This window comes from Nycticebus coucang, chromosome 12, assembly GCF_027406575.1.
Source record: "Nycticebus coucang isolate mNycCou1 chromosome 12, mNycCou1.pri, whole genome shotgun sequence".
Classification (NCBI taxonomy): Eukaryota; Metazoa; Chordata; class Mammalia; order Primates; family Lorisidae; genus Nycticebus; species Nycticebus coucang.
The window spans coordinates 49045290-49069238 of record NC_069791.1 but is presented as its reverse complement, the minus strand read 5'-3'; the positions used below and the strand labels follow the sequence as shown (position 1 = coordinate 49069238).

Genomic DNA, 23949 nt, shown 5'->3' with positions numbered 1-23949 from the left:
GTCAATGTCACTAATCATCAGAGGAATGCAAATTAAAAACACAATGAGATAATACATTAGTGCATAGAATGGCTTTTATTAAAAAGTCAAAAAACAATAGATGCTGACATAGAAGCAAAGATAATATAATACTTATACACTATTGATGGGATGGCATCTTAGTATGACCTCTATGGAAAGCTGCATGGAGATAACTCAAAGAAACTAAAAGGTGATGTACAATTCAATCACGGGGTCCTCAAACTGCAGCCTGCAGGCCACATGAGGTGGTGTGATTGTATTTGTTCCCGTTTTGTTTTTTTTTACTTCAAAATAAGATATGTGCAGTGTGCATAGGAATTTGTTCATAGTTTTTTTTTTAAACTATAGTCCGGCCCTCCAACGGTCTGAGGGACAGTGAATTGGCCCCCTGTTTAAAAAGTTTGAGGACGAATCTCACTATTGTGTATTTACTAAAAAGAAAAGATTTTTCATCAAAAAGACACTTGCATTTGAATGTTTATTGCAGCACAATTAATAATCGCAAGGAGGTGTAATTAACTCCATTACCTATCAATTTATGAGCTGATTAATCAAATGGGGCATATGTATACTATGGCATACTACTCAGCTATAAAAACCATGAATTAATACCTTTTGCAACAATCTGAGTGGAATTGGAGACCATTTTCCTAAGTGAAGTATCTCAAGAATGGCAAAACAAACACCATATATACTCACCATTAAATTGGAACTAACTAAGGACCACATGTGTGCACAGAGGGAAGTGAAACTCAGTGAAAATCCACTAGGAAGTAACAGGGAATAGAGGAGACAGAAAAACCTACCTCATGGGTACAGTGAATACTATTTGGATGATGGGCACACCTAGAGCCGGAACTTAACAAGCATCATAAGAGCAATTAATTTTACCTAAAATATTTGTACCCAGTTAATATTTTGATTTTTTAAAAAAGAAGATAGACAAATGGATAAGAAGAATATGAAAAATGCCCAACATAATTAATCCTTAGAGAAATGCCAATTAAAACGGTGGGGCGGCACCTGGCTCGGAGGAGGGTGTTGGCCCCATATGCCAGAGGTGGCAAGTTCAAACCTAGCCCTGGACAAAAAAAAAAAAAAAAAAAAATAGCCAGGTGTTGTGGCAGGCACCTGTAGTCCCAGCTAATTGGGAGGCAGAGACAGGACAATAATTTGAGCCCAGGAGTTGGAGGTTGCTATGAGCTGTGATGCCATAGCACTCTACACAGGGTGACAGCTTGAGGCTCTGTCTCAAAAATAAAATAAAATAAAATAAAAAGGTGATTCCTCTAAATCCCTGTCACTGTGGTGGCCTGGGTCCCACAATCATTGCTGGGATCTGCATTGAGGGTAGTCTCTGTGAGAAAAGACTAAGACTTCATCATTATCTCTGGTGATGTAACTAATGGTAGCTAGTGAGAGTCATATACCACAGCTAGTAGCATCTAGTAAGTGCAGCCTCAGCCCATTATCCCAAAGGTCTCTTTATTTAATCCAAAACCATAAATCATGTTGACAGCACAAAACATAAAGTTAATTTTTTATTTAAAGCACAGCACCCTAAGTAATCATTAACAGTCAGAAGAAGGGAACAAAAGACGGGAAATCATGCATGCACATCATGTGTTTACAACATACACTTTACAAATTGGGGGGTAAACTTTAACTTGCCTAACTCATTTCAGTGATTCCCATCTACAACTGGGCAAAACTCGGGCATAGTATTCTTTAGTTGCTAAGCGTTCCATTCTCAACCACAAGATATCAGTCAGGTCATATGTGGCGCCTGGAGGAGCAGGATTCTGAACTCTGGTCAAACGAGACCTCCAGAATGCTATCCCTGAGCTGCCTGGTGCCAGACATCCTGTGTGAACCATCAGGCTATTCCTAGCCTTCTGTGGGATGTGCCAGTACTTATGGGGTTTGAAGAACCTGGACTCTGATCAATAAGCTCTCCAGAAATGCCTGGCCTGAACTACACTAGAAACCTAACTCCCACATGTCATGATGGCCACTATTCAGTTAATAATAATTAATGAAAAATAAATAACACTTAAAACCAGTTCCTCTACACACCACCACATTAGAAGAAACATGTAGATCTTTTCAGCTTCACAATAAATACTGTAATTACAGTTTATTTAAATAGAAGTTTATAACCAAAAATTCAAAAATCTACATGATTTTTAATTGTCATGTTACTATAGAAAGAGGCAAAAATTAAGACAATAGTTACCAATTCTATTATTTGAATTATGAGTAAAGTAGAGCAAAGTTCTTTCTTGTGAAAAATTAATTGCCTTAAAGACATATACTATAAAAACTAAGTTCAGAAATGGAATTATCTGAATATGCATCAAAAAATTTTTTTAAAGTTGAAATTAAATTAAGTAGAAGTGAAATAGATGAAAGAAAATAACACATAGTATAAAATCATAAGACACAATAGAGAGGGTCAACAAAGCCAGTGACATTTTCTTTTTTTTTTTTTTAGGCTGATTTTTTATTATTAAATCATAGCTGTGTACATTAATGCAATCATGGTGTACAATGATGCTGAGGCTGATCTTGAATCACTGGCCTCAAGCAATCCTCCTGCCTTGGCCTCCAAAAATACTAGGATTACAGGTATGAGCCACCATGTCTAGCCATAAAATTCTTTTTTTTTTTTTTATTAAATCATAGCTGTGTACATTAATGCAATCATGGGGCACCATACACTGGTTTTATATACCATTTGACATATTTTCATCACACAGGTTAACATAGCCTTCCTGGCATTTTCTTGGTTATTGTGTTAAGATATTTATATTCTACATTTACTAAGTTTCACATGTACCCTTGTAAGATGCACCATAGGTGTAATCCTACCAATCATTCTCCCTCCACCCATCCTTCCCCTTCCCTCCCCTCCTTTTCCCCCCCTCCCCATATTCTTAGGTTTAACTGGGTTATAGCTTTCATATGAAAGCCATAAATTAGTTTCACAGTGGAGCTGAGTACATTGGATACTTTTTCTTCCATTCTTGAGATACTTTACTGAGAAGAATATGTCAAGCAGCTAAGGCGCCAGCCACATACACCTGAGCAGGCGGGTTTGAAGCCAATGATATTTTCATTGAAAATACTTAATAAAATTAACAAAAGATTAATTATTTAAGAAAGTGCTTGATGAGGCACAAATATTTTATTTCTAGATTAATTGTTGGTATATCTTTTGGATATTACAGGTGAAAAACAAGGCATGATCCATCTTATAAATACAATTTAATATCCATTTGAAATAAAAAATCCTAAAATACACAAATGACCAAAATATAGTAAGAAAAGATACTTGAGTAAGCACTACAGGTAGTAAACAAATTGAGCTTGTTATAGAAACATTGTCATAAATATATTCTACAGACTCAGATCACATCACTAATTAATAATAACATTTCAAAATAAAATAATACTCTTACACAAAGGCTTGCAGGGTATCAAAAAAGAAATGCTTCCCAGCATAGTCTCAATAGCAAGAACTTTCAAGTGCACAGCAATGAATAAAAGCATAATACAATCTCCCTGTGAACATGCATGAGGAAACAAATCTTACTTCTAATATAATACATGCACTGATCTTTTTAAAAGGATAATACAAAATGGCCAGGGTGAGTTTATCTCAGAAACACAACACTGGTTTAATATTTACAAGAAATAAGAGTAATATACCTTATATGCATTATACGGAGAAAAGAAATATAATTTCAAATGCTGCAAAAAGAGTAAAAATGCAACATCGATGCAATGCAAAATATATTAGAAAAAGGGAATATTATAAAATTACTGAAATATGAGAAAAGTATGATAAAAAATTTTTAAATATGATTGAGATTTGAAATCTCATCAAAAGCAGGAAATAATGCATGTATAATATACATAGAACCATTATTGAAAATTTAATAATGGTTTGAAAAATTCAAACAATTATTGAACTCTTTTTCATCATTGAAAATAATTTATATTTATTTATTTATTTTTCCTGTGAGACAGAGTCTCAATTTGTCACCTTGGGCAGAGTGCTGTGGCTTTAAAAAAATTATGGCATCTGGGGTAACAAGTTTGACTATTATAGATAAAATAGTAGTTTACATCAAAAATCCAGAACACTCTATACTTGAATTGTGGGATTTAATACACAAAATCCTTGAAGTAACTGGACATAGGATCAACACACAAACCTCAATTGTATTTCTATTTATGGCAACAAAATATTTAAAGAAAATTTTAAAATAAGTATGCTATTTACAAAAGCATAAATGTGAAATAGCTGCATTTCTACATGACTTCAATACCCAAAATACAAAATATGACAGAGAGAAATTAAAGACAACCTAACAGATTGCCAGACATAGCATGATATTGCTTGGAAAAGTGAACTTAATAAAGAGGCAGAATATTTAAATATGACAGTCCCAAACATCATCCCAGGAGAGTTATTTTCAAATATTTTTTATAGAGATGTCATGTAGATTGTATACATTACATCTATTTAAGTATTCAAGTACGTAAACTTTTAGTATATTTGCAGATTTACAACAAAAATCAGCTCCAAAGGTTCACAAAATTTTTGTCATCCCAAAACGAAAAAAAATGTAGTCATTTGTGGTCACATCTTACACCAATCTCCCCTTAGCCTTTGGCAACCACTACTTCACTTTCTCTATGGGTTTGTCTATTTCTGATATTTCATATAAACAGACGCATATAACATGCAAATTTAACAAGGTGACATGCTACACAAGCAATGCTCAGCAAAAAGAGCCAGGCATAAAAGAAATGATATCCTTTTCTTTGTGGTGTATTACCCTGCAATTTTTTTTAATCTTTGTATTTATAAACAAATAACAATTTTTTTTTACTTTTTCAATAAAAATATTATTTCCATTTCATAAAATACAAAATTGCATAGCTGAATCCAAATTCAGGTGCTTTACTTCTAAAGCTTGTGCTTACAGATATAACTTTTTGAAGATCCACATACATCTGATTGAAGACTATTGAGTAGGAAAGCACAATTACATTCACCCAGTTCTGTTTCTTCTATGCTGCAATGAAGAAAAAATACATATTTCTGTCATATTTTATGGGGACAATCCATGAAACAAGAGCATTTTCCATGTAATTTAAGAAAATAATTTTATGAATACAATTATGAGTTTTCAATGCAATGTTAGTAAGAGTTGCTATTAGGAAGACAACACAGTAATCCCCATATCTATAGGGGATGCGCTTCAAGGCCACCAGTAGATTCCTAAAACCACCTATTATACTGAACTCTACTATATACTGTGTTTACTCTATACATAAACACACCTGTGATAATGTTTTATTAGAAATTACATATAAAAGCGATTAAAAACAATAACTAATAGAACAAGACAGTAAGTACAACAAATATATATATATATATATTTCAATCCCTTCTTGTACTATATATATATATAGTACAAGAAGGGATTGAAATCAACTAAGAGGAAGTACAACAACACGCCAGCATCACTACTCTTCTACTCTTTGCCTTTGGGTGATTATTAAGTAAAATAGGAGGTGCTTGAATGTGAGCACTGCACTGTTATTACAACTGGTCTGCTCCCCAGAGGGCTTCTATGTGATTGATACCTGGGTCACCTCTAGAGTGTAGATCTGCTGGTCAAACAGATGGTTCAGGTCCCAGGCAAGACAGGGTAGACCATTGTGAAATTTCATCCTGCTACTTACTCAGAACAGTGAGCTCATAAAATGCTTTTCTCTCAGATTTTCATTGCAAAATGTTCTGACCAGGGTTGACAACATTTACCTCAAACTACAGAAAGTGAAACCATTGATAAGGGGAGACTACTGTGGTCCATTCTTTAATATTTATGTCAACATTTCCCTAAATTTCAACATCTTCTAAATGCCTATAATTCAACTTAAACTTATATTAGTCCTCTGTTGTTCTTCATTTTATTGTTTTTCTACTAGATAGCACCATTGAAAATAACTTACTTAAGTTTGAAAGTCGAGCCATCTATTGACACCCATGGATGACCACTGCTCTGACGAAAGACTCCAATCCATGACCAAAATGACAGGGAGCCCAGAAATTCCTACAGAAACATAAATATTCTATATTTAAATAATTATTGAAGATTTTACAAATGTTTAAAAGGGCAAATGAGATGTTCTTTCATTGGATCTATAATTATCAAAACAAAATTAATATTTTAAGCAATATTAAAGTTGAAAACCACTTTATATATTAGTAAAAGCTTTCACAAGCATGTGTAATTTTGGCTTAAAATGAACTCTTAAACATTTAATACTTAGTCATTTCATTCTTCTTCTTACATTAGTTTTGAAAATTATGATCCATGTAATTTAATAGGAACTCATATTGGCAAAACAAATATAGCAGGAATTTACATACATGTCCAGACACTACATACATTTCTCCTGATGCTAATATAAACTCAAAGTATATTTCTACTATGTTTCTCAGAGTTGGCATTTTGAAAGGAATTGGAAGGACTGCCATTAAGGAAATAAGAGACATAGAAGCCAAAAATACTGGTTTGTGTTCCATGTGGGAAGCCTCTGTGTCCCTGAGGGCATGTGCATAAAACTGTAGTGAAGCTTAACAAACTAAGCTGACTGCATCACTAGGGGTGAAGTGCAGGAGTATCACAAAGGATAAAAGGAGACAGACAGGAAAGTGAGTATTGTCACATACTAAAATTCAAAAACTGGTAAAGTTTGTAATATCGAAATTCAGGACGGTGGTTTGAGAAGGAGGGAGGAGAAGGGATGAGCTCATTCATACAAGCAGGGCTACTGGGGCTAGAAACTCCTATTTGGTTTTCCGATGTGTATTATAGGCATCCATTCATTCTGTGAGAAATTTGCACATTCACGATGTGTTTATACATTGTACAATTAAATTACAAAATTTAATTTAGAATAAAAGCATTTATAGAAGCATCGTTTTCCATGAGCAACAAGAATAGGTAATACTTAAATATACATTAGCTTATGAATAGAAATAAACAATGGTGAAGTCACGCAACAGAATAATGTATAGACTTGTAAATAATTAATCTAAAATATGTACAAGAATATGATGAAATACAATATTGACTGAAATAAGCTTCCACTAAAGTATTTGAAACATTTAACATCTTACCCTTTCTTCATCATCTACATAAAGCAGAGTGGAGTTCTTAGAAGCACAGGCCATCAAACTCTCATTCCAAGTTTTGAGTTCCTTACCAATGTAATAACAATTGCTGGAATATGTGAACCACTCCTCTGGACAACATTGATATGCTGAAGAAAAATTACAAATTACTATCTCCACAATATGAATTTTTAAAACGATGATTAGTTGACACATTTTCAAAGGTATAAAAATATGTGTATATGTCATCAAATCCTTATAGACTAATAAATATTTTAAAGAAAAGCACTCATACACATGCACAGAAGAGCATCAGCCTCTCATCCCCTAATCATATTGCCATAAAAATCAATACATTAAACAAAATTCCACCCTTTCAACGTCCAAAAAAATCACTGATTAAACTACTTTTTTTGGAAAATCAAAGTGATTTAACTGTTTCCAATGGTAGCGTAGCAATTTGAGTCAAATAGCAAAAAGGGAGTGTAGTGATTTCAAATTAGTATTTATACTAATTATTGAAGATAAGAAAATACCCCCCATTACCTTTTCTCTGAATATTTATTGTTCAATATTTTATCACCCTTAAAAAATATCTAATATCATTTTTTGCACAGCTAAAGATCAAAACAAAATATAAAATGACTAATATCAGTACCTTTCTGAGTTCCTATGTTCTGTGAAGAATTGCTCTGCTTCTGTGCTATTGTAGCTAGAAAAATTAGAGTAATCCTTATTAAAAATTAGTGTCTAAGTCACAATAATTTTAGTCTTTGAAATATGCTATATCACTTAGTATTATCTGTGATAAAACTGATTTTAGCCAGAAAAAATAAATGAAGTTAAAGAAGATTTGAGGGGAAAAATCTTTTCAGAGCCTATCAAACCAAATTACCACTTCTGTGTATTTCATATATTGTAATACTGGAATTATTTGATTTAACCACTTTTAAAAGTTAATTTCTATGTCTCAGTAAGCATTTCAGACTCCTAAAATTTGTCTGTGCTATGATTTTTTTTTTTTTTATTGAGACAAAGTCTCCCCCTGTCACCCTCAGTAGAGTGCAGTGGTGTCATAGCTTATAGCAACCTCCAAGACTTGAGCTAAGCGATCCTCTTGCCTCAGTCTCCCTAGTAGTTGGGACTACAGGTGCCCGCCAAAACACCTGGCTATTTTTGTTTGTTTGTTTATTGTTTAGCATGCCCTGGTGGGTTCAAACCCACCAGCCACGGAGCATGTGGCTGGCGCCCTAACCACCTATGTCCAGGCACCCGTCATGAAATTTTAATATATACATGTAATTAAAAGCAAAGACATTTTACAATATTCTTTTAGTTATAGTTTTGAAAAATTCTGAATAATCCTTTCTCATTTAGTCTAAAACATGCTTTAAAATGAGAATTCTATGGCTTGATCTTATGCAATGTTTAGAGGTACTTTCAAAATTCTTCCAAAACAAAACATACTTACAGGAAATGACAAGACTGGTTACCACAGTGAACAGTAAGACAAGAAAGATGATTCCCAGGATCCCAGCAATGAGCTTCTCTGGAGGGAATGGTAAACCTGTGGGGAGAAACGGAAACACTGAAAGAGGAGAGCTGGGGACAGTTAGAATACATATAAGAGACCCCGCATACCCAGAGAATCACCAAACCCACACCTACCACAGGAATCTTCCCCTGAGGATATACCACTGCATTCTCAGTAAATGTCGTGCCCCCTGAGTTGTTGGGAAAAGACTACAGATCTCAACAACATATGAGTAAAATTTGCCTATTTCATATTAAAATACATATGTCAAATTAGAACGACTCTGATCTTCATGATTAAAACTATGTGAGCACTGCCTGCTCTTTCCCCACATCCCTGCACTACGACTGCCCATCCTGGAACAGTTATATTGAGTAGCTATTAGAGCTTAGGGGGCTGGCCTCATACACCAAGGCCGTGGATTTGAGCCCGGCCTGGGCCTCCTAAACAATGACAACTGCCACCAGAAAATAGCTGCCTGTAGTCCCAGCAACTCGGGAGGCTAAGGCAAGAGAATTGCTTAAGCCCAAGAGTTTGAGGTTGCTGTGAACTGTGATGCCAGAGTACTCTACTGTGGGCGACATAATGAGACTGTCTCAACAAAAAAAAAAAAATGGAAAAAGAAAAAAAAAGAGCTTTACCTTTGCAGTGGTAAGCTTTGCCATCCCCTTGAAAATCCTGAGCTGCTCTTTGAAGGTTTAATTCCGCATACGTTATTTCTTGTTCACATTCTGAAACGGGGCTTTTAGTGCACTTAGGTTTCCTTTGTTGCTTCTTTGGGATTTGAGCCTGATTTATATCAGCGTAGATCACTCTTTGGTTATCCATCTTTGCAGCTGTGGGATGTCAGGGACTCTGCTCTATGATACCTGGTCTTAAGATAGTAAATGGTTTATCTAATGACAAGAACCTGAGTGCAGTCGGAAAGCGTGAGGTGGAGAGTAGGTACTGGTTCTCATTTTGCATTGAACATTCTAAGTTCTCACTCTAATTTCCTTAAAGCTTACCCAACTGTCTTAAAATAAAATATTTTTATAAGATTTTCTACATTGTTCAAAACATTGCTGTTAGAATAATGAAAAGCAAAAGTAGCAAGTAATAAAGAACTCCATAAACATATATATGTTTTTAAAAGTCTGATTAAAAGATACATGTTTACATTAAAAAATAACTGTATCAAAAATTAAAATGTTGCATTAAAAAATATATGTACTGATTGAAAATCAAATTTTGAAAGGCTATAATGGTTAAAGACTGAGTGATCTTAAAATGGCGAATAGGAAAACTGACATGTCTTTTAGCCTGTGCACTAAATCGCTTTTGATTTGTAGCTTACACTTGTTTATTAAAATGGACTCGGTGTTATTAAGTGGTCTTTTTTTGAATAACAGAAGGGTTTTGAGAAATCATTAATTTAAACAGTATTAGAAATGCTACAAAAAATCATTAATTCTTAGTTACAGAAGATTTGGCAATTAATTTTATTGTTAACAAATAAAAGTATAAAAGTATAAATAAGAAATGTATGCCGTCTATGGAAGAACGCTTTTATTTCAAACTTCCAGAAAGTTATAATGTTAGTCAGTGTCAACAAAGGCCACATTAGTGATTTGATTATTTTCTTTAATTCATATAATGTAATATAATACTTTAGTCAATGAGCTCTAGAGTCCATGAGAATTAATTTTGGCTTTGAAATTCACACAAAGTGACCTTGAAAAAGTTACTTAGCATCTAAAAACCTGGCCTCTTAATCTAAAATACAAATAAGATCATACAAACTGTAATGTACGAAAATATCTACCACTCAAGCTGATACCTAGAGTTCTCTATAAAATTAGTTATTTTATTCACAATTGCTATTTTATTGTTTCTGATTCATGGCAGTAAAACTATGGAAAATAAATCATTACACAAATTGCTTACATCAGTTTGGTGCATTTTTCTGCAATATCTGATTAATGTTTTTCATGTCTTTCGATTATATATTAACTAAGTTCAGCATTTTATGTAATTTACCTTATCCTTATTTTAATTAAAAATAAAATGTTCTTTCTTTTGTACAAGTGTCTGAGGAATTATGTTCAGCTTTTATCATTAATGTATTCCCTTTTAATAATCTTTTATGGTGGGCAAGCTAAGTATAAATTATGTTATTATTCAGTGTCAAACAATGAAATGATGGCTAATTTGCAGTTAATGGCTCACTGTGATAATGTTTAGGGGTTTCCCTTAAATTATGTTTGCTAACCAAGCCACATATATATCTTGACCATGTCTCCAGAGGCAGCGATCTGCAAACTTGGAAAATCCTCCAATATGTTTCATATTATAGATCTTTAACCTGAATCATTCAAATAAGAAAATTGGTTTCTACTCTAATTTTATTGCATATTAATTTCCTCAGATGCATCACCTCTAGTATTTGGAATCTTCCACTAAATGAGGAAGGCTAGCTGAGAGACAGAGGGTAGCAGCACATACCTTCTGCGTCCATAAGGTCACGCATCCATTAGTGCAGAGCTCACGTTGCTCTCAGGAAAGGCCCGAGGCAGCTGAGAAATAAAAGGTGAAATGTAAAGGCATCAGTTCTGGACAAGAACAAACAATGTCTTTGATCTTCACAGAGTGCCCTGCAGAGGCTCAGAGTGCCGCAAGAGTGGAAAAAGTAGATTTCTCATCATTGCGTCACTGAAGGTCTGCACAGGAAATTCTCACATACGGGCTAATTTGAAATCAGTTTATCTCATCAGACACCTCCCAAAACAGGAGACACTGGGCTCTTACTGTAAGGACAAAGTAGAATTCTAAAGTGTGTCCTTTAGTTTGTCCGTTGTAAGTGACTCTGAGAAGCTGTGTTCATAGTCCTCAAGATACATGAGGGGGAAACGACTTCACCACCCATCTGGGTCACTTTTTCATCTCAATGAGAAATATGCCAACTTAGCTTTAAGTGTGCTTAGATAGCTAAGACTCCCTTTTAGACTAGTTTGCTAAATCTTAGCATTATATCTTTTTCATGTTCTTGTCATGTCACTTCTTTTTTTGTAGAGACAAGAGTCTCACTTTACTGCCCTCAGTAGAGTGCCGTGGCGTCACACGGCTCACAGCAACCTCCAGCTCTTGGGCTTATGTGATTCTCTTGCCTCAGCATCCTGAGCAGCTGGGACTACAGGTGCCCGCCAAAAGGCCCGGCTATTTTTTTCTTGTTGCATTTTGGCCGGGGCTGGGTTTGAACCCACCACCCTCGGCATATGGGGCCGGTGCCCTACTCACTGAGCCACAGGCACCGTCCTTGTCACTTCTAGTAAGATGGAAAAAACTCTAAAACTCATAGTAACATTATCAACAGATTATTAGCGATATTTTTCATTAATTATTCTGAGAAATTACTCGATTTATTATAGATGACACAAAATCCATCATTGCCAATCTTATCATTGTCATTTCTCTGCCTTAGTTCCTCCATTTTTCATTTAATTTTAATTTTAAAACATGACAAAAATGTTTCTGCAAAAGATAAAACATTACTCAATTTTTAAATACATCAGCAGGCCAGAGTATAAAATTATTAATAACTATTCATTATAGTGTTCATTGATTCATTTTCTAGCATGACTAATTCTCTATTTTAATAGGACTGTCTGCTGTTAAGTGATTAAAACCTAAGTCAAACTAAGTGGGGGAGGGATGTAATTTCAAATTATGAGGGCTATTTGAAAAGTATCTAGCCACATACTTTGAAACATAGTGTTAATAATGGCTGGATGCTTTCCTGGTTTGCCTTGTATTTTCTCTACTTAAAAAGTAGGACATTTAACATATGTAGAATAGCTTTACCCTGATCTCAAAAACAAGACAAGGGTACTACATTCAAGGAAACTACGGACCAACATCTATAAAGAATGTTGGTGTAAACATCCCCCCAGAATACTAGAAAATAGAATTCAATAGTATATTTAAAGAATAATACCCCATACCTAGTGGGATTTATTTCTGAAATACCACGACATTGAGATATATGAAACTCAGTTAATGCAATGCACCCTTAATAAAATAAAAGATAAAAACTACATGATTATCTCAAGTAATGTAGAAAAAGAACTTGAAAAATAATGAAAACTCTTTTATGATATACAGAATAAAGAATGTGAAGACGGAGAAGAGAGAGATTCAAAGATATTCGACTTGAAAATTAAAGTGACTCTCCCACAAGCCAAAGAATGTACAGCCACCAGGCATAGGATTCTCCTCTAGACCTTCTGAAAGGAGTATGGCATTATGACACCTTCCTTTCAGTCTAGTGATATTTATTTTTTACTTCCAACCATCAGAATTGTAAAAGAATAATATATCATACTCCCAGGTTGTCATGTACCCTGGGGTAACTCTCAGAGACAAGACTGGCTCACTTGCCTAGAACAAGTAGAAAAAATCTTGAACTGGTTTGTAGATCTGTACAAATAACTGACTCTGTTTCCAGATGTTCCTCTGCTGTGCAAGAGATGACCTTGTAAGAAAGAGGAAAAAAGAAAGAAAGTGAAAGTAAAGCTAGTGTTGAAGGCAATAAGGAATCTCTTCTTATACCATTGCTGAAATCACACCTCATTTGTATATAAATATCCTAATTGAAACAGGTATTTATCCTTTCATTACTGCAAAACACACAAAAAAAATTGTAAGGACAATTTAATCACTGTCCAGCACTTATTTTAGTTGGCAAGTAACAGAAACACTCTCCAAATCACCTAAGGGAGGTTCCTCTTATGGCTACACATGGATCTTCTCTTGCTTTTTCAGTCTTGACCAGAAGATGCCATACTTAACAGTATGCATCTATCTGCTACTTAGCACTTCATTATTTCACTATTTCTGATGTTACATAGTTTTGTTGAATGTTTAAAGAAATATTAAAGCAATCTTATGTGAGAACATCTTTCTATGACTCTGTATGTTCCTCCATAATATATCCCCAGAAACCCAGAAAATGTACATGCCATTAAGGTCTTCCTCTTTCAGACTCATGTAGAAAATTCATTTAAATATTAACAGTATTAACTCTCACTCTGTTGGACACCTTGCAAATGTATTAGTTAATCTTTTACCTCAGATAAATAAAAGTCTGATTGTAGGGAACCTCTGACCACTTTCTCTCCTCTCTACAAAAGAGGTCTAACTGTAAAATCGTGTTGTGGTTAAGACTCCCGTTCATGGGCCAGGATTCTTTATCCATCGTTCATGTTGAGGCCAGGCTGTGATGCAAAGGGGTATACATTTTGAAAGGCTGACAAGGCCAAAGGCTTTCTAGTTTTTCAGTACGCATTCTAGAAGCGAATTTGTGGGAATTGAAGCTCCATAACCAAAGCTTTTCTTTGAGAACAAAAAGAGAGATAGACTATCTGTTGGCACGGGGGTCCCCTGTTCCAGCAGGCTGGCCTCCTTGCATTGGCCCAGTGTGTCTATGTAGGCTTATTTCCTATCAACAGTGAGAATTTAGTGTGACCCAAGAAGGTGTCCCAACCACAGATAGTGAAGGATGTCCTGTGGGGATATAATGTACCATCTCACATGGCTGAAGCTTCCTGACCCATAGCTCCCTCTGAAACAGTGACTGGATTTCAGGGTCTGGAGACAGCATGACTCACCCTTACTGTATCCAAGCACATGCTCGTCATCCCTGTCTATCCTTGTCTTTGCAAGCCTGGTATTCATTTGTCCCTCAATGCCACCCCACAGCATTCAGCTCTCATATCTTAAATGGCCTTGCAATCTATCCTATCCTCAAAAACACAGTACGAAGGCTGCCTACTGATTCAGCATGAGAAGATGTTGAGATTCCCCCTTTTTTACAGACAGTAACTTAGTAGCTGCAGCTTTAAACCAGGCAGAAGAAAGCTGGAACATTTTTCCCATCAGAAATTTCCCTTTTAATTTCAGCCATCATGATTACACACAAAGTTTTTTGTAAATCTCTTTCACGAACATTCTCTGAATTTACATAGACCGTCAATAGCAAACTTAGACTTTCTGTTTTTATCCCAAATTTTCCTTCCTTTAAACAAGCAGTTACTTTAAGACAAAAAGACGTCCATAGAAGTTCTTTTCTATGCAATATTATTCTTTTCTTTTTATTTTCCTTATCAAAAATCCATCTTTATATCTTTTTTCACATCTTGCTGTCTCTTCTGCTTACTGTTTTCTATCTCACACAAAACCATTCCTCTCTGATTAATCATTTACCAAAAAAAAAAAAAAAAACAAACTCATAGACTTTTTATATCTCATTTCCACATTTTAGGTGCCTTTTATCTTGCCTTCTTCTTCCCAATTCTTACTTCCAATAAACTTTAAAATAATCTCTGAATTAGAAAAACATTATATCTATATTTTCCCAATAAGAAGACATTTTGTGCCTCTTTCACAATGCACACTACACCTCTACAACCCCATATAATGAACCACATACATCGATTAGAATTTCCATCCCTAGTAATTGTAAACCTCAGCAAAAAATCTAAGAAGCTAGAAACTTTGAATTGTCCTTTACAGACATCTATTTTATTTATATTTATCCAAATCATTATTCTATAGCCTATGAAAACCAGACATTCACTCTAGTAAGACCCTAAAGGTAAATAAATGAACACTTTTGCCAATACCTCAGAAGACCTAGCTGTTCTCACAATACCAACAATACCAAAAATTGGTCCTTATTATTATTTTTTATTGTTGAGGACTCATTGAGGGTACAGAGAACCACGTTACATTGATTGCTCTTGTTAGATAAGAACCCTCCTGTAATTGTGTCCTGCCCCCAAAAGGTGTACCATACCCCTTGTACCACACCTCCTCCCTCCTTCCCTTTCTTAGCTCTCCCCATCTCCAATCCCCCACTGTGTACTAGGTTATTAATTGTCCTCATATCAGAATTGAGTACATAGGATTCTTGTTTCTCCATTCTTGTGATGCTTTATTAAGAATAATGTGTTCCATGTCCATCCTGGTTAATTCAAAAGATGTAAAGTCTCCATCTTTTTTAATGGCTGAATAGTATTCCATGGTGTACATATACCACAGCTTGTTAATCCATTCCTGGGTTGGTGGGCATTTAGGCTGTTTCCACATTTTGGCAGTTGTAAATTGAGCTGGAATACACTGTCTAGTGCAAGTGTTCTTATGATAAAAGGATTTTTTTCCTTCTGGCTAGATGCCCAGTATAGGATTACAGGATCAAATGGGAGGTTTAGCTTGAGTTCTTTGAGTGTCCTCCACACTTCCTTCTGAAAAGGTTGTATTAGTTTGCAGTCCCACCAGCAGTGTAAAAGTGTTCCCTTCTCTCCACATCCACGCCAGCATCTGCAGTTTTGAGACTTTGTGATGCGGGCCACTTTCGCTGGGGTTAGATGGTATCTCAGGGTTGTTTTGATTTGCATTTCTCTAATAATTAGGGATGATGAGTATTTTTTCATGTTTGCTAGCCATTTATCTGTCTTCTTTAGAGAAGGTTCTATTCATCTCTCTTGCCCAGTGATCTAAGGGATTGTTGGCTCTTTTTATGTTTATTAATTTGAGTTTTCTGTAGATCCTAGTTATCAAGCTTTTGTCTGATTCAAAATATGCAAATATTGTTTTCCAATGTGTAGATTGTTTGCTTTGGTTGTTGTCACCTTAACTGTGCAGAAGCTTTTCAGTTTCATCATGTCCCACTTGTTTATTTTTGTTGTTGTTGTAATTGCCTAGGAAGTCTTCCTAATAAAGTCCTTCCCCAGGCTGATAGCTTCCAGTGTTTTCCCCATACTTTCTTTGAGGATTTTAATTGTTTTATGCCTTAGCTGTAGGGTTTTTAACCATTTTGAGTCAGTTTTTGTGAGTGAAGGAATGTGCAGGTCCAGTTTCAGTCTTTTACATGTGGATATCCAATTCTCCCAGCACCACGTATTGAACAGGGATCCTTTCCCCCAATGTATGTTCTTGTTTGATTTATCAAAGATTAGGTGGCTATAAGATGTTTGTTTCATCTCTTGGTTTTCCATTCAGTTCCAATGTCTATGTCTATTTTTGTGCCAATACTATGCTGTTTTGGTCACTCTGGCCTTGTAGTACAGCCTAAAGTCTGGTAAGCTGATGCTCCCTGCTCTGTTTTTATTAGTAAGAATTGCCAGAGGGTGGCGCCTGTGGCTCAGTCGGTAAGGCGCTGGCCCCATATACTGAGGGTGGCGGGTTCAAACCCGGCCCCTGCCAAACTGCAACCAAAAAATAGCAGGGCGTTGTGGCGGGCACCTGTAGTCCCAGCTACTTGGGAGGCTGAGGCAAGAGAATCGCGTAAGCCCAGGAGTTGGAGGTTGCTGTGAGCTGTGTGAGGCCACGGCACTCTACTGAGGGCCATAAAGTGAGACTCTGTCTCTACAAAAAAAAAAAAAAAAATTGCCTTGGCTACATGGGGGTTTTTCTGGTTCCATACAAAATGAAGAATTATTTTTTCCAAGTCTTGAAAGTATGATGTTGGTATTTTAATAGGGATAGCATTGCATCTGTAGATTGCTTTGGGAAGTATATATATCTTAACAATGTTGATTCTTTCCAGCCATGAGCATGGTATGTTCTTCCACTTGTTAATATCTTCTGCTATTTCTTTTCTTAAAGTTCATTGTTTTTCTTGCAAAATTCCTTCACCTCTTTTGTGAAGTGTATTCCTAGTTATTTAATTTTATTTGGAGCTACTGAAAAAGGTATCGTGTCCTTGATTTCCTTCTCTTCTTGGCTGTTCTTGGCATACACAAAGCCTACTGATTTGTAGTCATTGATTTTATATCCTGAGATGTTACTATATTTTTGGATCACTTCCAGGAGTGTTGTGGTTGAGTCTTTGGGATTCACTAAGTATAAGATCATATCATCAGCAAAGAGGGAGAGTTTCACTTCTTCTGCCCCCATTTGGATGCCTTTAATTTCCTTCTCTTGCCTGATTGTATTGGCTAGAACTTCCAGCACTATGTTGAATAGTAGTGGTGATAGAGGACAGCCTTGTCTTGTTCCAGTCCTGAGTGGAAAAGCTTTCAGTTTTACTCCATTCAGTATAATATTAGCTGTGGGTTTGTCATAGATGACTTCGATCAGGTTAAGGAATGTGCCACTAATGCCTATATTCTTCAGCATTCTAATTAGGAAAGGATGTTACATTTTATCGAATACTTTTTCTGCTTCTATTCAGAGGATCATATAGTCTTTGTTTTTGCTCCTGTTGATATGGGGAATTATGCTTATGGTTTTGCATATGTTAAACCAACCTTGCATCACTGGGATGACTCGTACTTCATCATGTTATATGACTTTTTAAATCATATACTGTAACCTATTTGCTAGGATTTATTGATAATTTTTGTCTTCATTGTTGTTGTTTAAAGATGAAATTAACAATTTCCTCTTTAATCTCTTCCTGAACCAAAGTGTCAATCAGCATAAGATTGTTTAGTTGCCAAGACTTTGTGTGGGGATGAACAATTTTGTTGGAATTGAGCTTCACTGTTTTGGCCTTACAATCTGAAAAGAGAGATGGTATAATTTATATTCCTTTAATTTTGCTGAGGTTTGATTTCTATCCTAGGATTTGATCTATTTGGGAGTATGTGCTATGAGCTGATGACAAAAAAAAAATATTCTTTTAGTTTGGGATGGTAGGTTCTGTATATGTCTATTAATCCCATTTGATCTAGGGTCACGTTTAAGTCCTTTGTATTCTTGTTTAGTATCAGTTTAGAGGATCTGTCCAGTTCTGTCAGAGAGGTGTTGAAGTCCCTGACTATTAAGGTGGGATATCATATTTCTCGGACCCCCCCAAAGTCTGTTTCATAAATCTGGGAACATTTAGGTTAGGCATGTAAATGTTTAGTATTGAGATGTCTTCTTTGTTGTATTGTTCCTTTGACTAGTAGGAAGTGTCCATCTTTGTCTTTCTTAACTAAAGTAGCTTTGAATCTGATTGTACCTGAGAATAAGATTGCAACCCCTCCTTTCTTCTCATTTCCATTTGTTGGATACGCTGTTTTCCATCCCTTAACCCTGAATCTTGATTTGTCCTTTAGGGATAGGTGTGTCTCCTGGAGACAGTATATGGATGGCTTGGTTTTTTTCATCCAATCAGACAGCCTGTGTCTCTTCACAGCCTATGTCATTCTCCAGTGGGGAATTCAATCCATTGACATTTACTGAAAGTAACAATAGTTGTGGTAGAATTCTATTCATCTTATTGTGAGGTAGTTTTTTGTGTAGTTAATCCTTTGTGCCATTGTGGAAGCTAAATTGTGACCTCTGGCTTCTAGATGGTTACTTTGGTGGCAGTTCATTGTGGTGTTCTGTTCTGAGAATAGGTCTAAGTAGTTCCTGTAGTGCTGGTCTTATTGTGATGAATTTCCTCAGTTGTATAATCTGCAAACAATTTGATTTCTCCATCAATTTTGAAGCCAAGTTTGGCAGGATACAGGATTCTAGGATGAAAATTATTTTGTTTAAGGATGTTGAAGGTGGCTGACCATGCTCTCCTGGCTTGGAAAGTTTCAGTTGAAAAGTCAGCTGTCAATCTAATGGTTCTGCCCTTGTAGGTCAATTGGTGCTTATTCCTAGCTGCTTGCAAGATTTTCTCCTTCATCTTGACTCTGGACAGGTTCATTATGATGTGTCCTGGAGAGGTTCTGTTAGAGCTAATATGACCCCAGGGTTCAGTATCCATGTGAAAGGAGTGTGTCAGGATCTTTAGTAAATATTGGGAAGTTTTCATTTATGATAGTCTCCAATAGGGAGAGCTTCCATACCTTTGGGACAATCTTCTTCCTCTTCAGGAATTCCTATTATTCGTATGTTTGAATGCTTCATGGCATTTCTTAGTTCTCTAAGTGCCTGTTCTGCTTTCTCTCTCTTCTTTTCTGACTCTATTACTACCTGTGTTAACTCAAAGACTTTATCCTCTAACTCTGATGTTCTTTTTTCTCCATGGGCTAATCTATTTTTGATGCTTTCTACTGCTTCTTTATATTCCCTGAATATCTCCTTCATTTCTTTAAGGTCATCTATATCTTTTCTATATTCTACAAATCTCTCATCTGACTTTAGGTTCTGTCTTTCCATTTTCCTTTCCAATCCCTTTATTGTCTTACTCATCCATATTTGAAATCCCCTTTCCTTCAAATCTATTAATTCTTTATAGGAGGAGTCTTCTTTTAAAAATTGCTTTGTGGTCCCTTGGAGTAGTTGCTCTAATCTGGTTATTCATGGTGCCTGAATTTTTCTTTTGGTTCCTGCTCATGTTTGCTTTCTTCTTGTTCACTTCATTGTGCACCTTTTTCCTTATCACTTCCTCCTTTGATTCAAGTTACTTTGTCATAGAGTTTAGGTGGGGAAGAGACCTCTTGGTATGGGATCAGAAGGTGGAAAAGAGTTACAGCAAGCAAAGAGAAGTAAGAGGAAAGGAGAAAAAGAAGAAGAGAAAAAAAATTAAAGGGGGGAAGAGTAAGGAGGAAATCAAAAGAAAGACAAAAGAAGGGGAGGAAGGGGGACTAACAGAAGAACAGGTGAGATGGAGGACAAGAAGGGAGGTTGAGACTGATAGAAGAGATGTTATTGTTAGCACAGTGCTAAGGCCATGTCTATAGCTCAAGGGTGAGAATCTGAGCTGGGTTATTTCCTCAAAATTTGGCACTCCTTACTTGTCTGTCCACATCCAGACTCTTCCTCTGCCAAAAGACAGGAAGAGAAGAAAAAGAACAAACACAAAGAACTAGAAGGCAAAATTGAATAAGGAAAAAAAAAGAAAGGAAGAAAAGTCAAAAAGTTTTGCAGCATGATCATCCTACTACATTCTTCCTGGGGTCAAGAGTAGAAAATTCTTTTGGCCTCTTTGAGCCAGGTTACTGCTGCGGTCTACCTGCCAGACCACCACTGTGTCACACCCACCCTCAGCAAAGAAAGGGTGGAAAAAGAAAGAAAGAAAATAAAAATATATATATAAGCATAGACAAAGGAAAATTAAACATACCATCGAATCAAGTTAAGGAGAGGGAGGAAGAAGGGGTAAAGACAGAAAGAAGAAATGCAACAATCCAAGAAAAGGAGAAAGAAAAATCAAGAAACAGGATGAGGGGAGTATCGTAGCTGATGCTAAAACACTTTATGTGAGAGAGATGAGATGAGTAGAAGAGTCTCTATCAACTGAGAGAATGCAGAGAAGTGTACTAGGGTGAGAGAATAATTCATCATAAAATTCTGCAACAACAACAACAACAACAAAAAAGAAAAACTACAGAAGTCCTTGCTCTTGATGAATGTAAAAATGGAAGATAAGAGAAGATCCAACCATACAACTTAGCAAAAGGCAAAGCACATTAACACAAGATAAAATTAAAAAAAAAAAAGTGCTTGGATAACCTGATGTAATCAATCTCTGCAAACAATTGAGGAAAGAAAGAGGAGAAAGAAAATAATAATAATAATAATGTAAGCATTGCCTCAAATCTTTACTGCAACTCCCCAAATTGGTTCTTCTTATCAAAAAACACAAACACAGATTGAGTTTTTTTACTAAAAATTCTAGTCATGAGACACAAAAGAAAATAAGTTATTTTTTCTTTTGGACACATTAGCTTATTCATTCTAGTTACTTAGGAGGCATCCCAGCTGGGAGTCCACTGTGAGGTCCACTACCATCCCAATCCTGACAGGCTTTCTGTTAGGGTTTACAGAAGTCCCTGTAAGTCTGGCAGAGAAGTAATAAGGACAAGGTTCCCACTCTCCCTTTTTCTCTAAGAAAATCTACAAGGCATGGTGGCCAAATCTTGCAAGGTTAAGTAAGGTTGGTGCAGCTGAGAAAGCACAAAGGCTAGCCAAGAAAAGGTAGAGCAAAGCAAAACAAATGTTGTACCATACATACTAAAACTTTTCCCAGTAGGAGAAAGGGTGACAGGGAAGCCCCAGAAAAGGAGTGAGGAAAGGCTTGATCAGAGTAGCTCTGGCATGCACAGAAGCTTGGAATTTATCTACCACTCTGAGGGTGGAGATAGGGGAGAGAAACAGAGGTTCTGAATCAGGAGAAGGTGAAATAGAAGACAATGCTACTTTGTCACACTGTCAAAGCAGCCTCCAATGGATACACAAAGCAGCCTCTAACACACAAAGAAGCCACTAACAAACTCACATCACTTTGTCATCTTACTTTACTTGAGCTAAAAGGCGTTCCCAAAGTCAGTAGTAGCTCCCAAGTTTGGGCATCAAAGGTTAAGTCTGTGTGGTGTTTCCTGTTCCCTCCGTTCCCAAGAATGAGCATGGTACCAAATTGAGCCCATGACAGAGTGATCACAGATACAGAGCAAGCACACACATGACATTCATGCGCCTTGAATGGAGAAAGACTCTGAAGTCTGAGCACACACTGTCTTTTATGTGCTCCATAGTTTGTCCTGCCTCTCTTATTGCAGGATTGGTTGCTATTTCCTGCCTTTGGAGTGACTGACATATTGGGTTTACATAATGAATTACTTAACAGGTTTTATACAGTTTAGGTTACATAACAGTTGCCTTACTGCACAAGCCTCTTCTCATATCCTTCATGAAAACTCCACTTAGCTGTGCTCCATCCATTAGCTGTGCTAATTAGATGATAATGAGCCTTATTTAGATAAAGGTCTCTAGGAGCTCCATACTGTGTGTGTTCCCACCAGGGAACAGTTCAAAGCTTCTACTTAGTTCCTGAGTACAATTCAGTTCCTGTTCTCCAGTCTTTCCTGCCATCTGTTTACCCTCACCCTGACAATATCCAAAACACAGAAAAAAAAATCCTCAATGAAATACTAGCAATAAAATAAATAAATGGGATTAATCAATTAAAAAAGGTGCTTCCCAGCAAAGGAAATAATTACCAAAGTGAATAGATAACCTACAGAATGGGAGAAAATATTTCCCAAGCATATTTATAAAAGAGGGCTAATACATGGAATCTACAAAATATTAGAGAAATTCAAAAAGAAAAAAAAACAAATAATCCCATCAGAGGTTTTCAAAAGAAAATTAAAAAATCACATTTATTAATATTTATTGTTGACATGATTATCATTGGGGTCTTGGTCATAATATTTTTTCCCTAGGTGCATATCTGGAAAAGTTTTTTTTACATTATACTCTAGAATTATGATTTCATTTCTTGGATCCAAGTCTTGTATCTATCTTGAATTAATTTTTGTGAGTAGTGAGAGGTAGTAGTCCTGTTTCACTCCTTTGTGAATGGCTCTCCAATTTTCCCACCACTGTTTATTGTATAAGGTATCTTTTCCCCATTGTATGTTGTTTTTTGCCTTGTCAAATATCAGTTGGTTATAGGCAAATGGTTGTATATCTGGGTTTTCTGTTGCATTGGTCTTTGTCTCCATTTTGGTACAAATGCCATGCTGTTGTAGTTACTATACCTTGTTGTATATTTTGAAGTCTGGCAATGTAATGTATCCAGATTTGTTCTTTTTGCTTAAGATTGCTTAATCTATTCAGACTCTTCTCTGGTTCCAAATGAAGTGTAGAATTACTTTCTCTAAATCTGTTATGATGTTGGTAATTTGATGGGAATGTCATTGAATTTGTACATAACTTTGGATAGTATGGACATCTAAAAATGTTGGTTCCTCCCATCCATGAGCATGATATATTTTTCCATTTGTTTATATCCTCTGAATTTTCTTCCTCAGGCTTCCATAGTTCTCTTTGTTGAGATCTTTTACCTGCTTGGTTAAGTATATTCTTGGTACTTTTTGTAGCTATTGTGAGTGACATTGAGTCTTCAGTTTAACTCTTGACTATTATTAGTGTATAAGAATTATACTAATTTATGTACATTGATTTTGTATCACGATGCTTTACTAAATTTATTTACCCATTACCCATACAGTGTTCTCCCATTTAAGGCCGCACAAGGACCCCCTTTTCCAGGTCTGAACAAACAGACTTTTTCTCTCCAACTGCACTCTCTGAATACTCCCTGTTGCTTTTTTCCAGAGCCAGAGGAATTGCATTCATTTCTTAATACCCTCATTCAGTTGCTAATCAGCATTGAAGTCTGCCACATCCTGACCTAGTGTAATTCTCCAAATGGTATTGAGCTCCTAGATGAAAGACCCAATGAGGTGGTTTCCAACTTGGGTCTCCTCACCTCTTCCAGAGGCTC

General features: G+C 36.0%; 1 protein-coding gene across 1 annotated transcript; it reads right to left on the bottom strand.

The window, feature by feature from the left end:
• Nucleotides 1-4999: 4999 nt before the first annotated feature.
• Nucleotides 5000-9581, bottom strand: LOC128561776 (NKG2-A/NKG2-B type II integral membrane protein-like). The gene is made up of 6 exons (XM_053556349.1): nt 9395-9581; nt 8691-8786; nt 7878-7931; nt 7226-7368; nt 6052-6152; nt 5000-5108 (listed from the first exon to the last, which is right to left on the bottom strand). The coding sequence occupies exons 1-6, from the start codon at nt 9579-9581 to the stop codon at nt 5000-5002; spliced, it is 690 nt and encodes a 229-aa protein (XP_053412324.1).
• Between the last annotated feature and the right edge of the window lie 14368 nt (nt 9582-23949).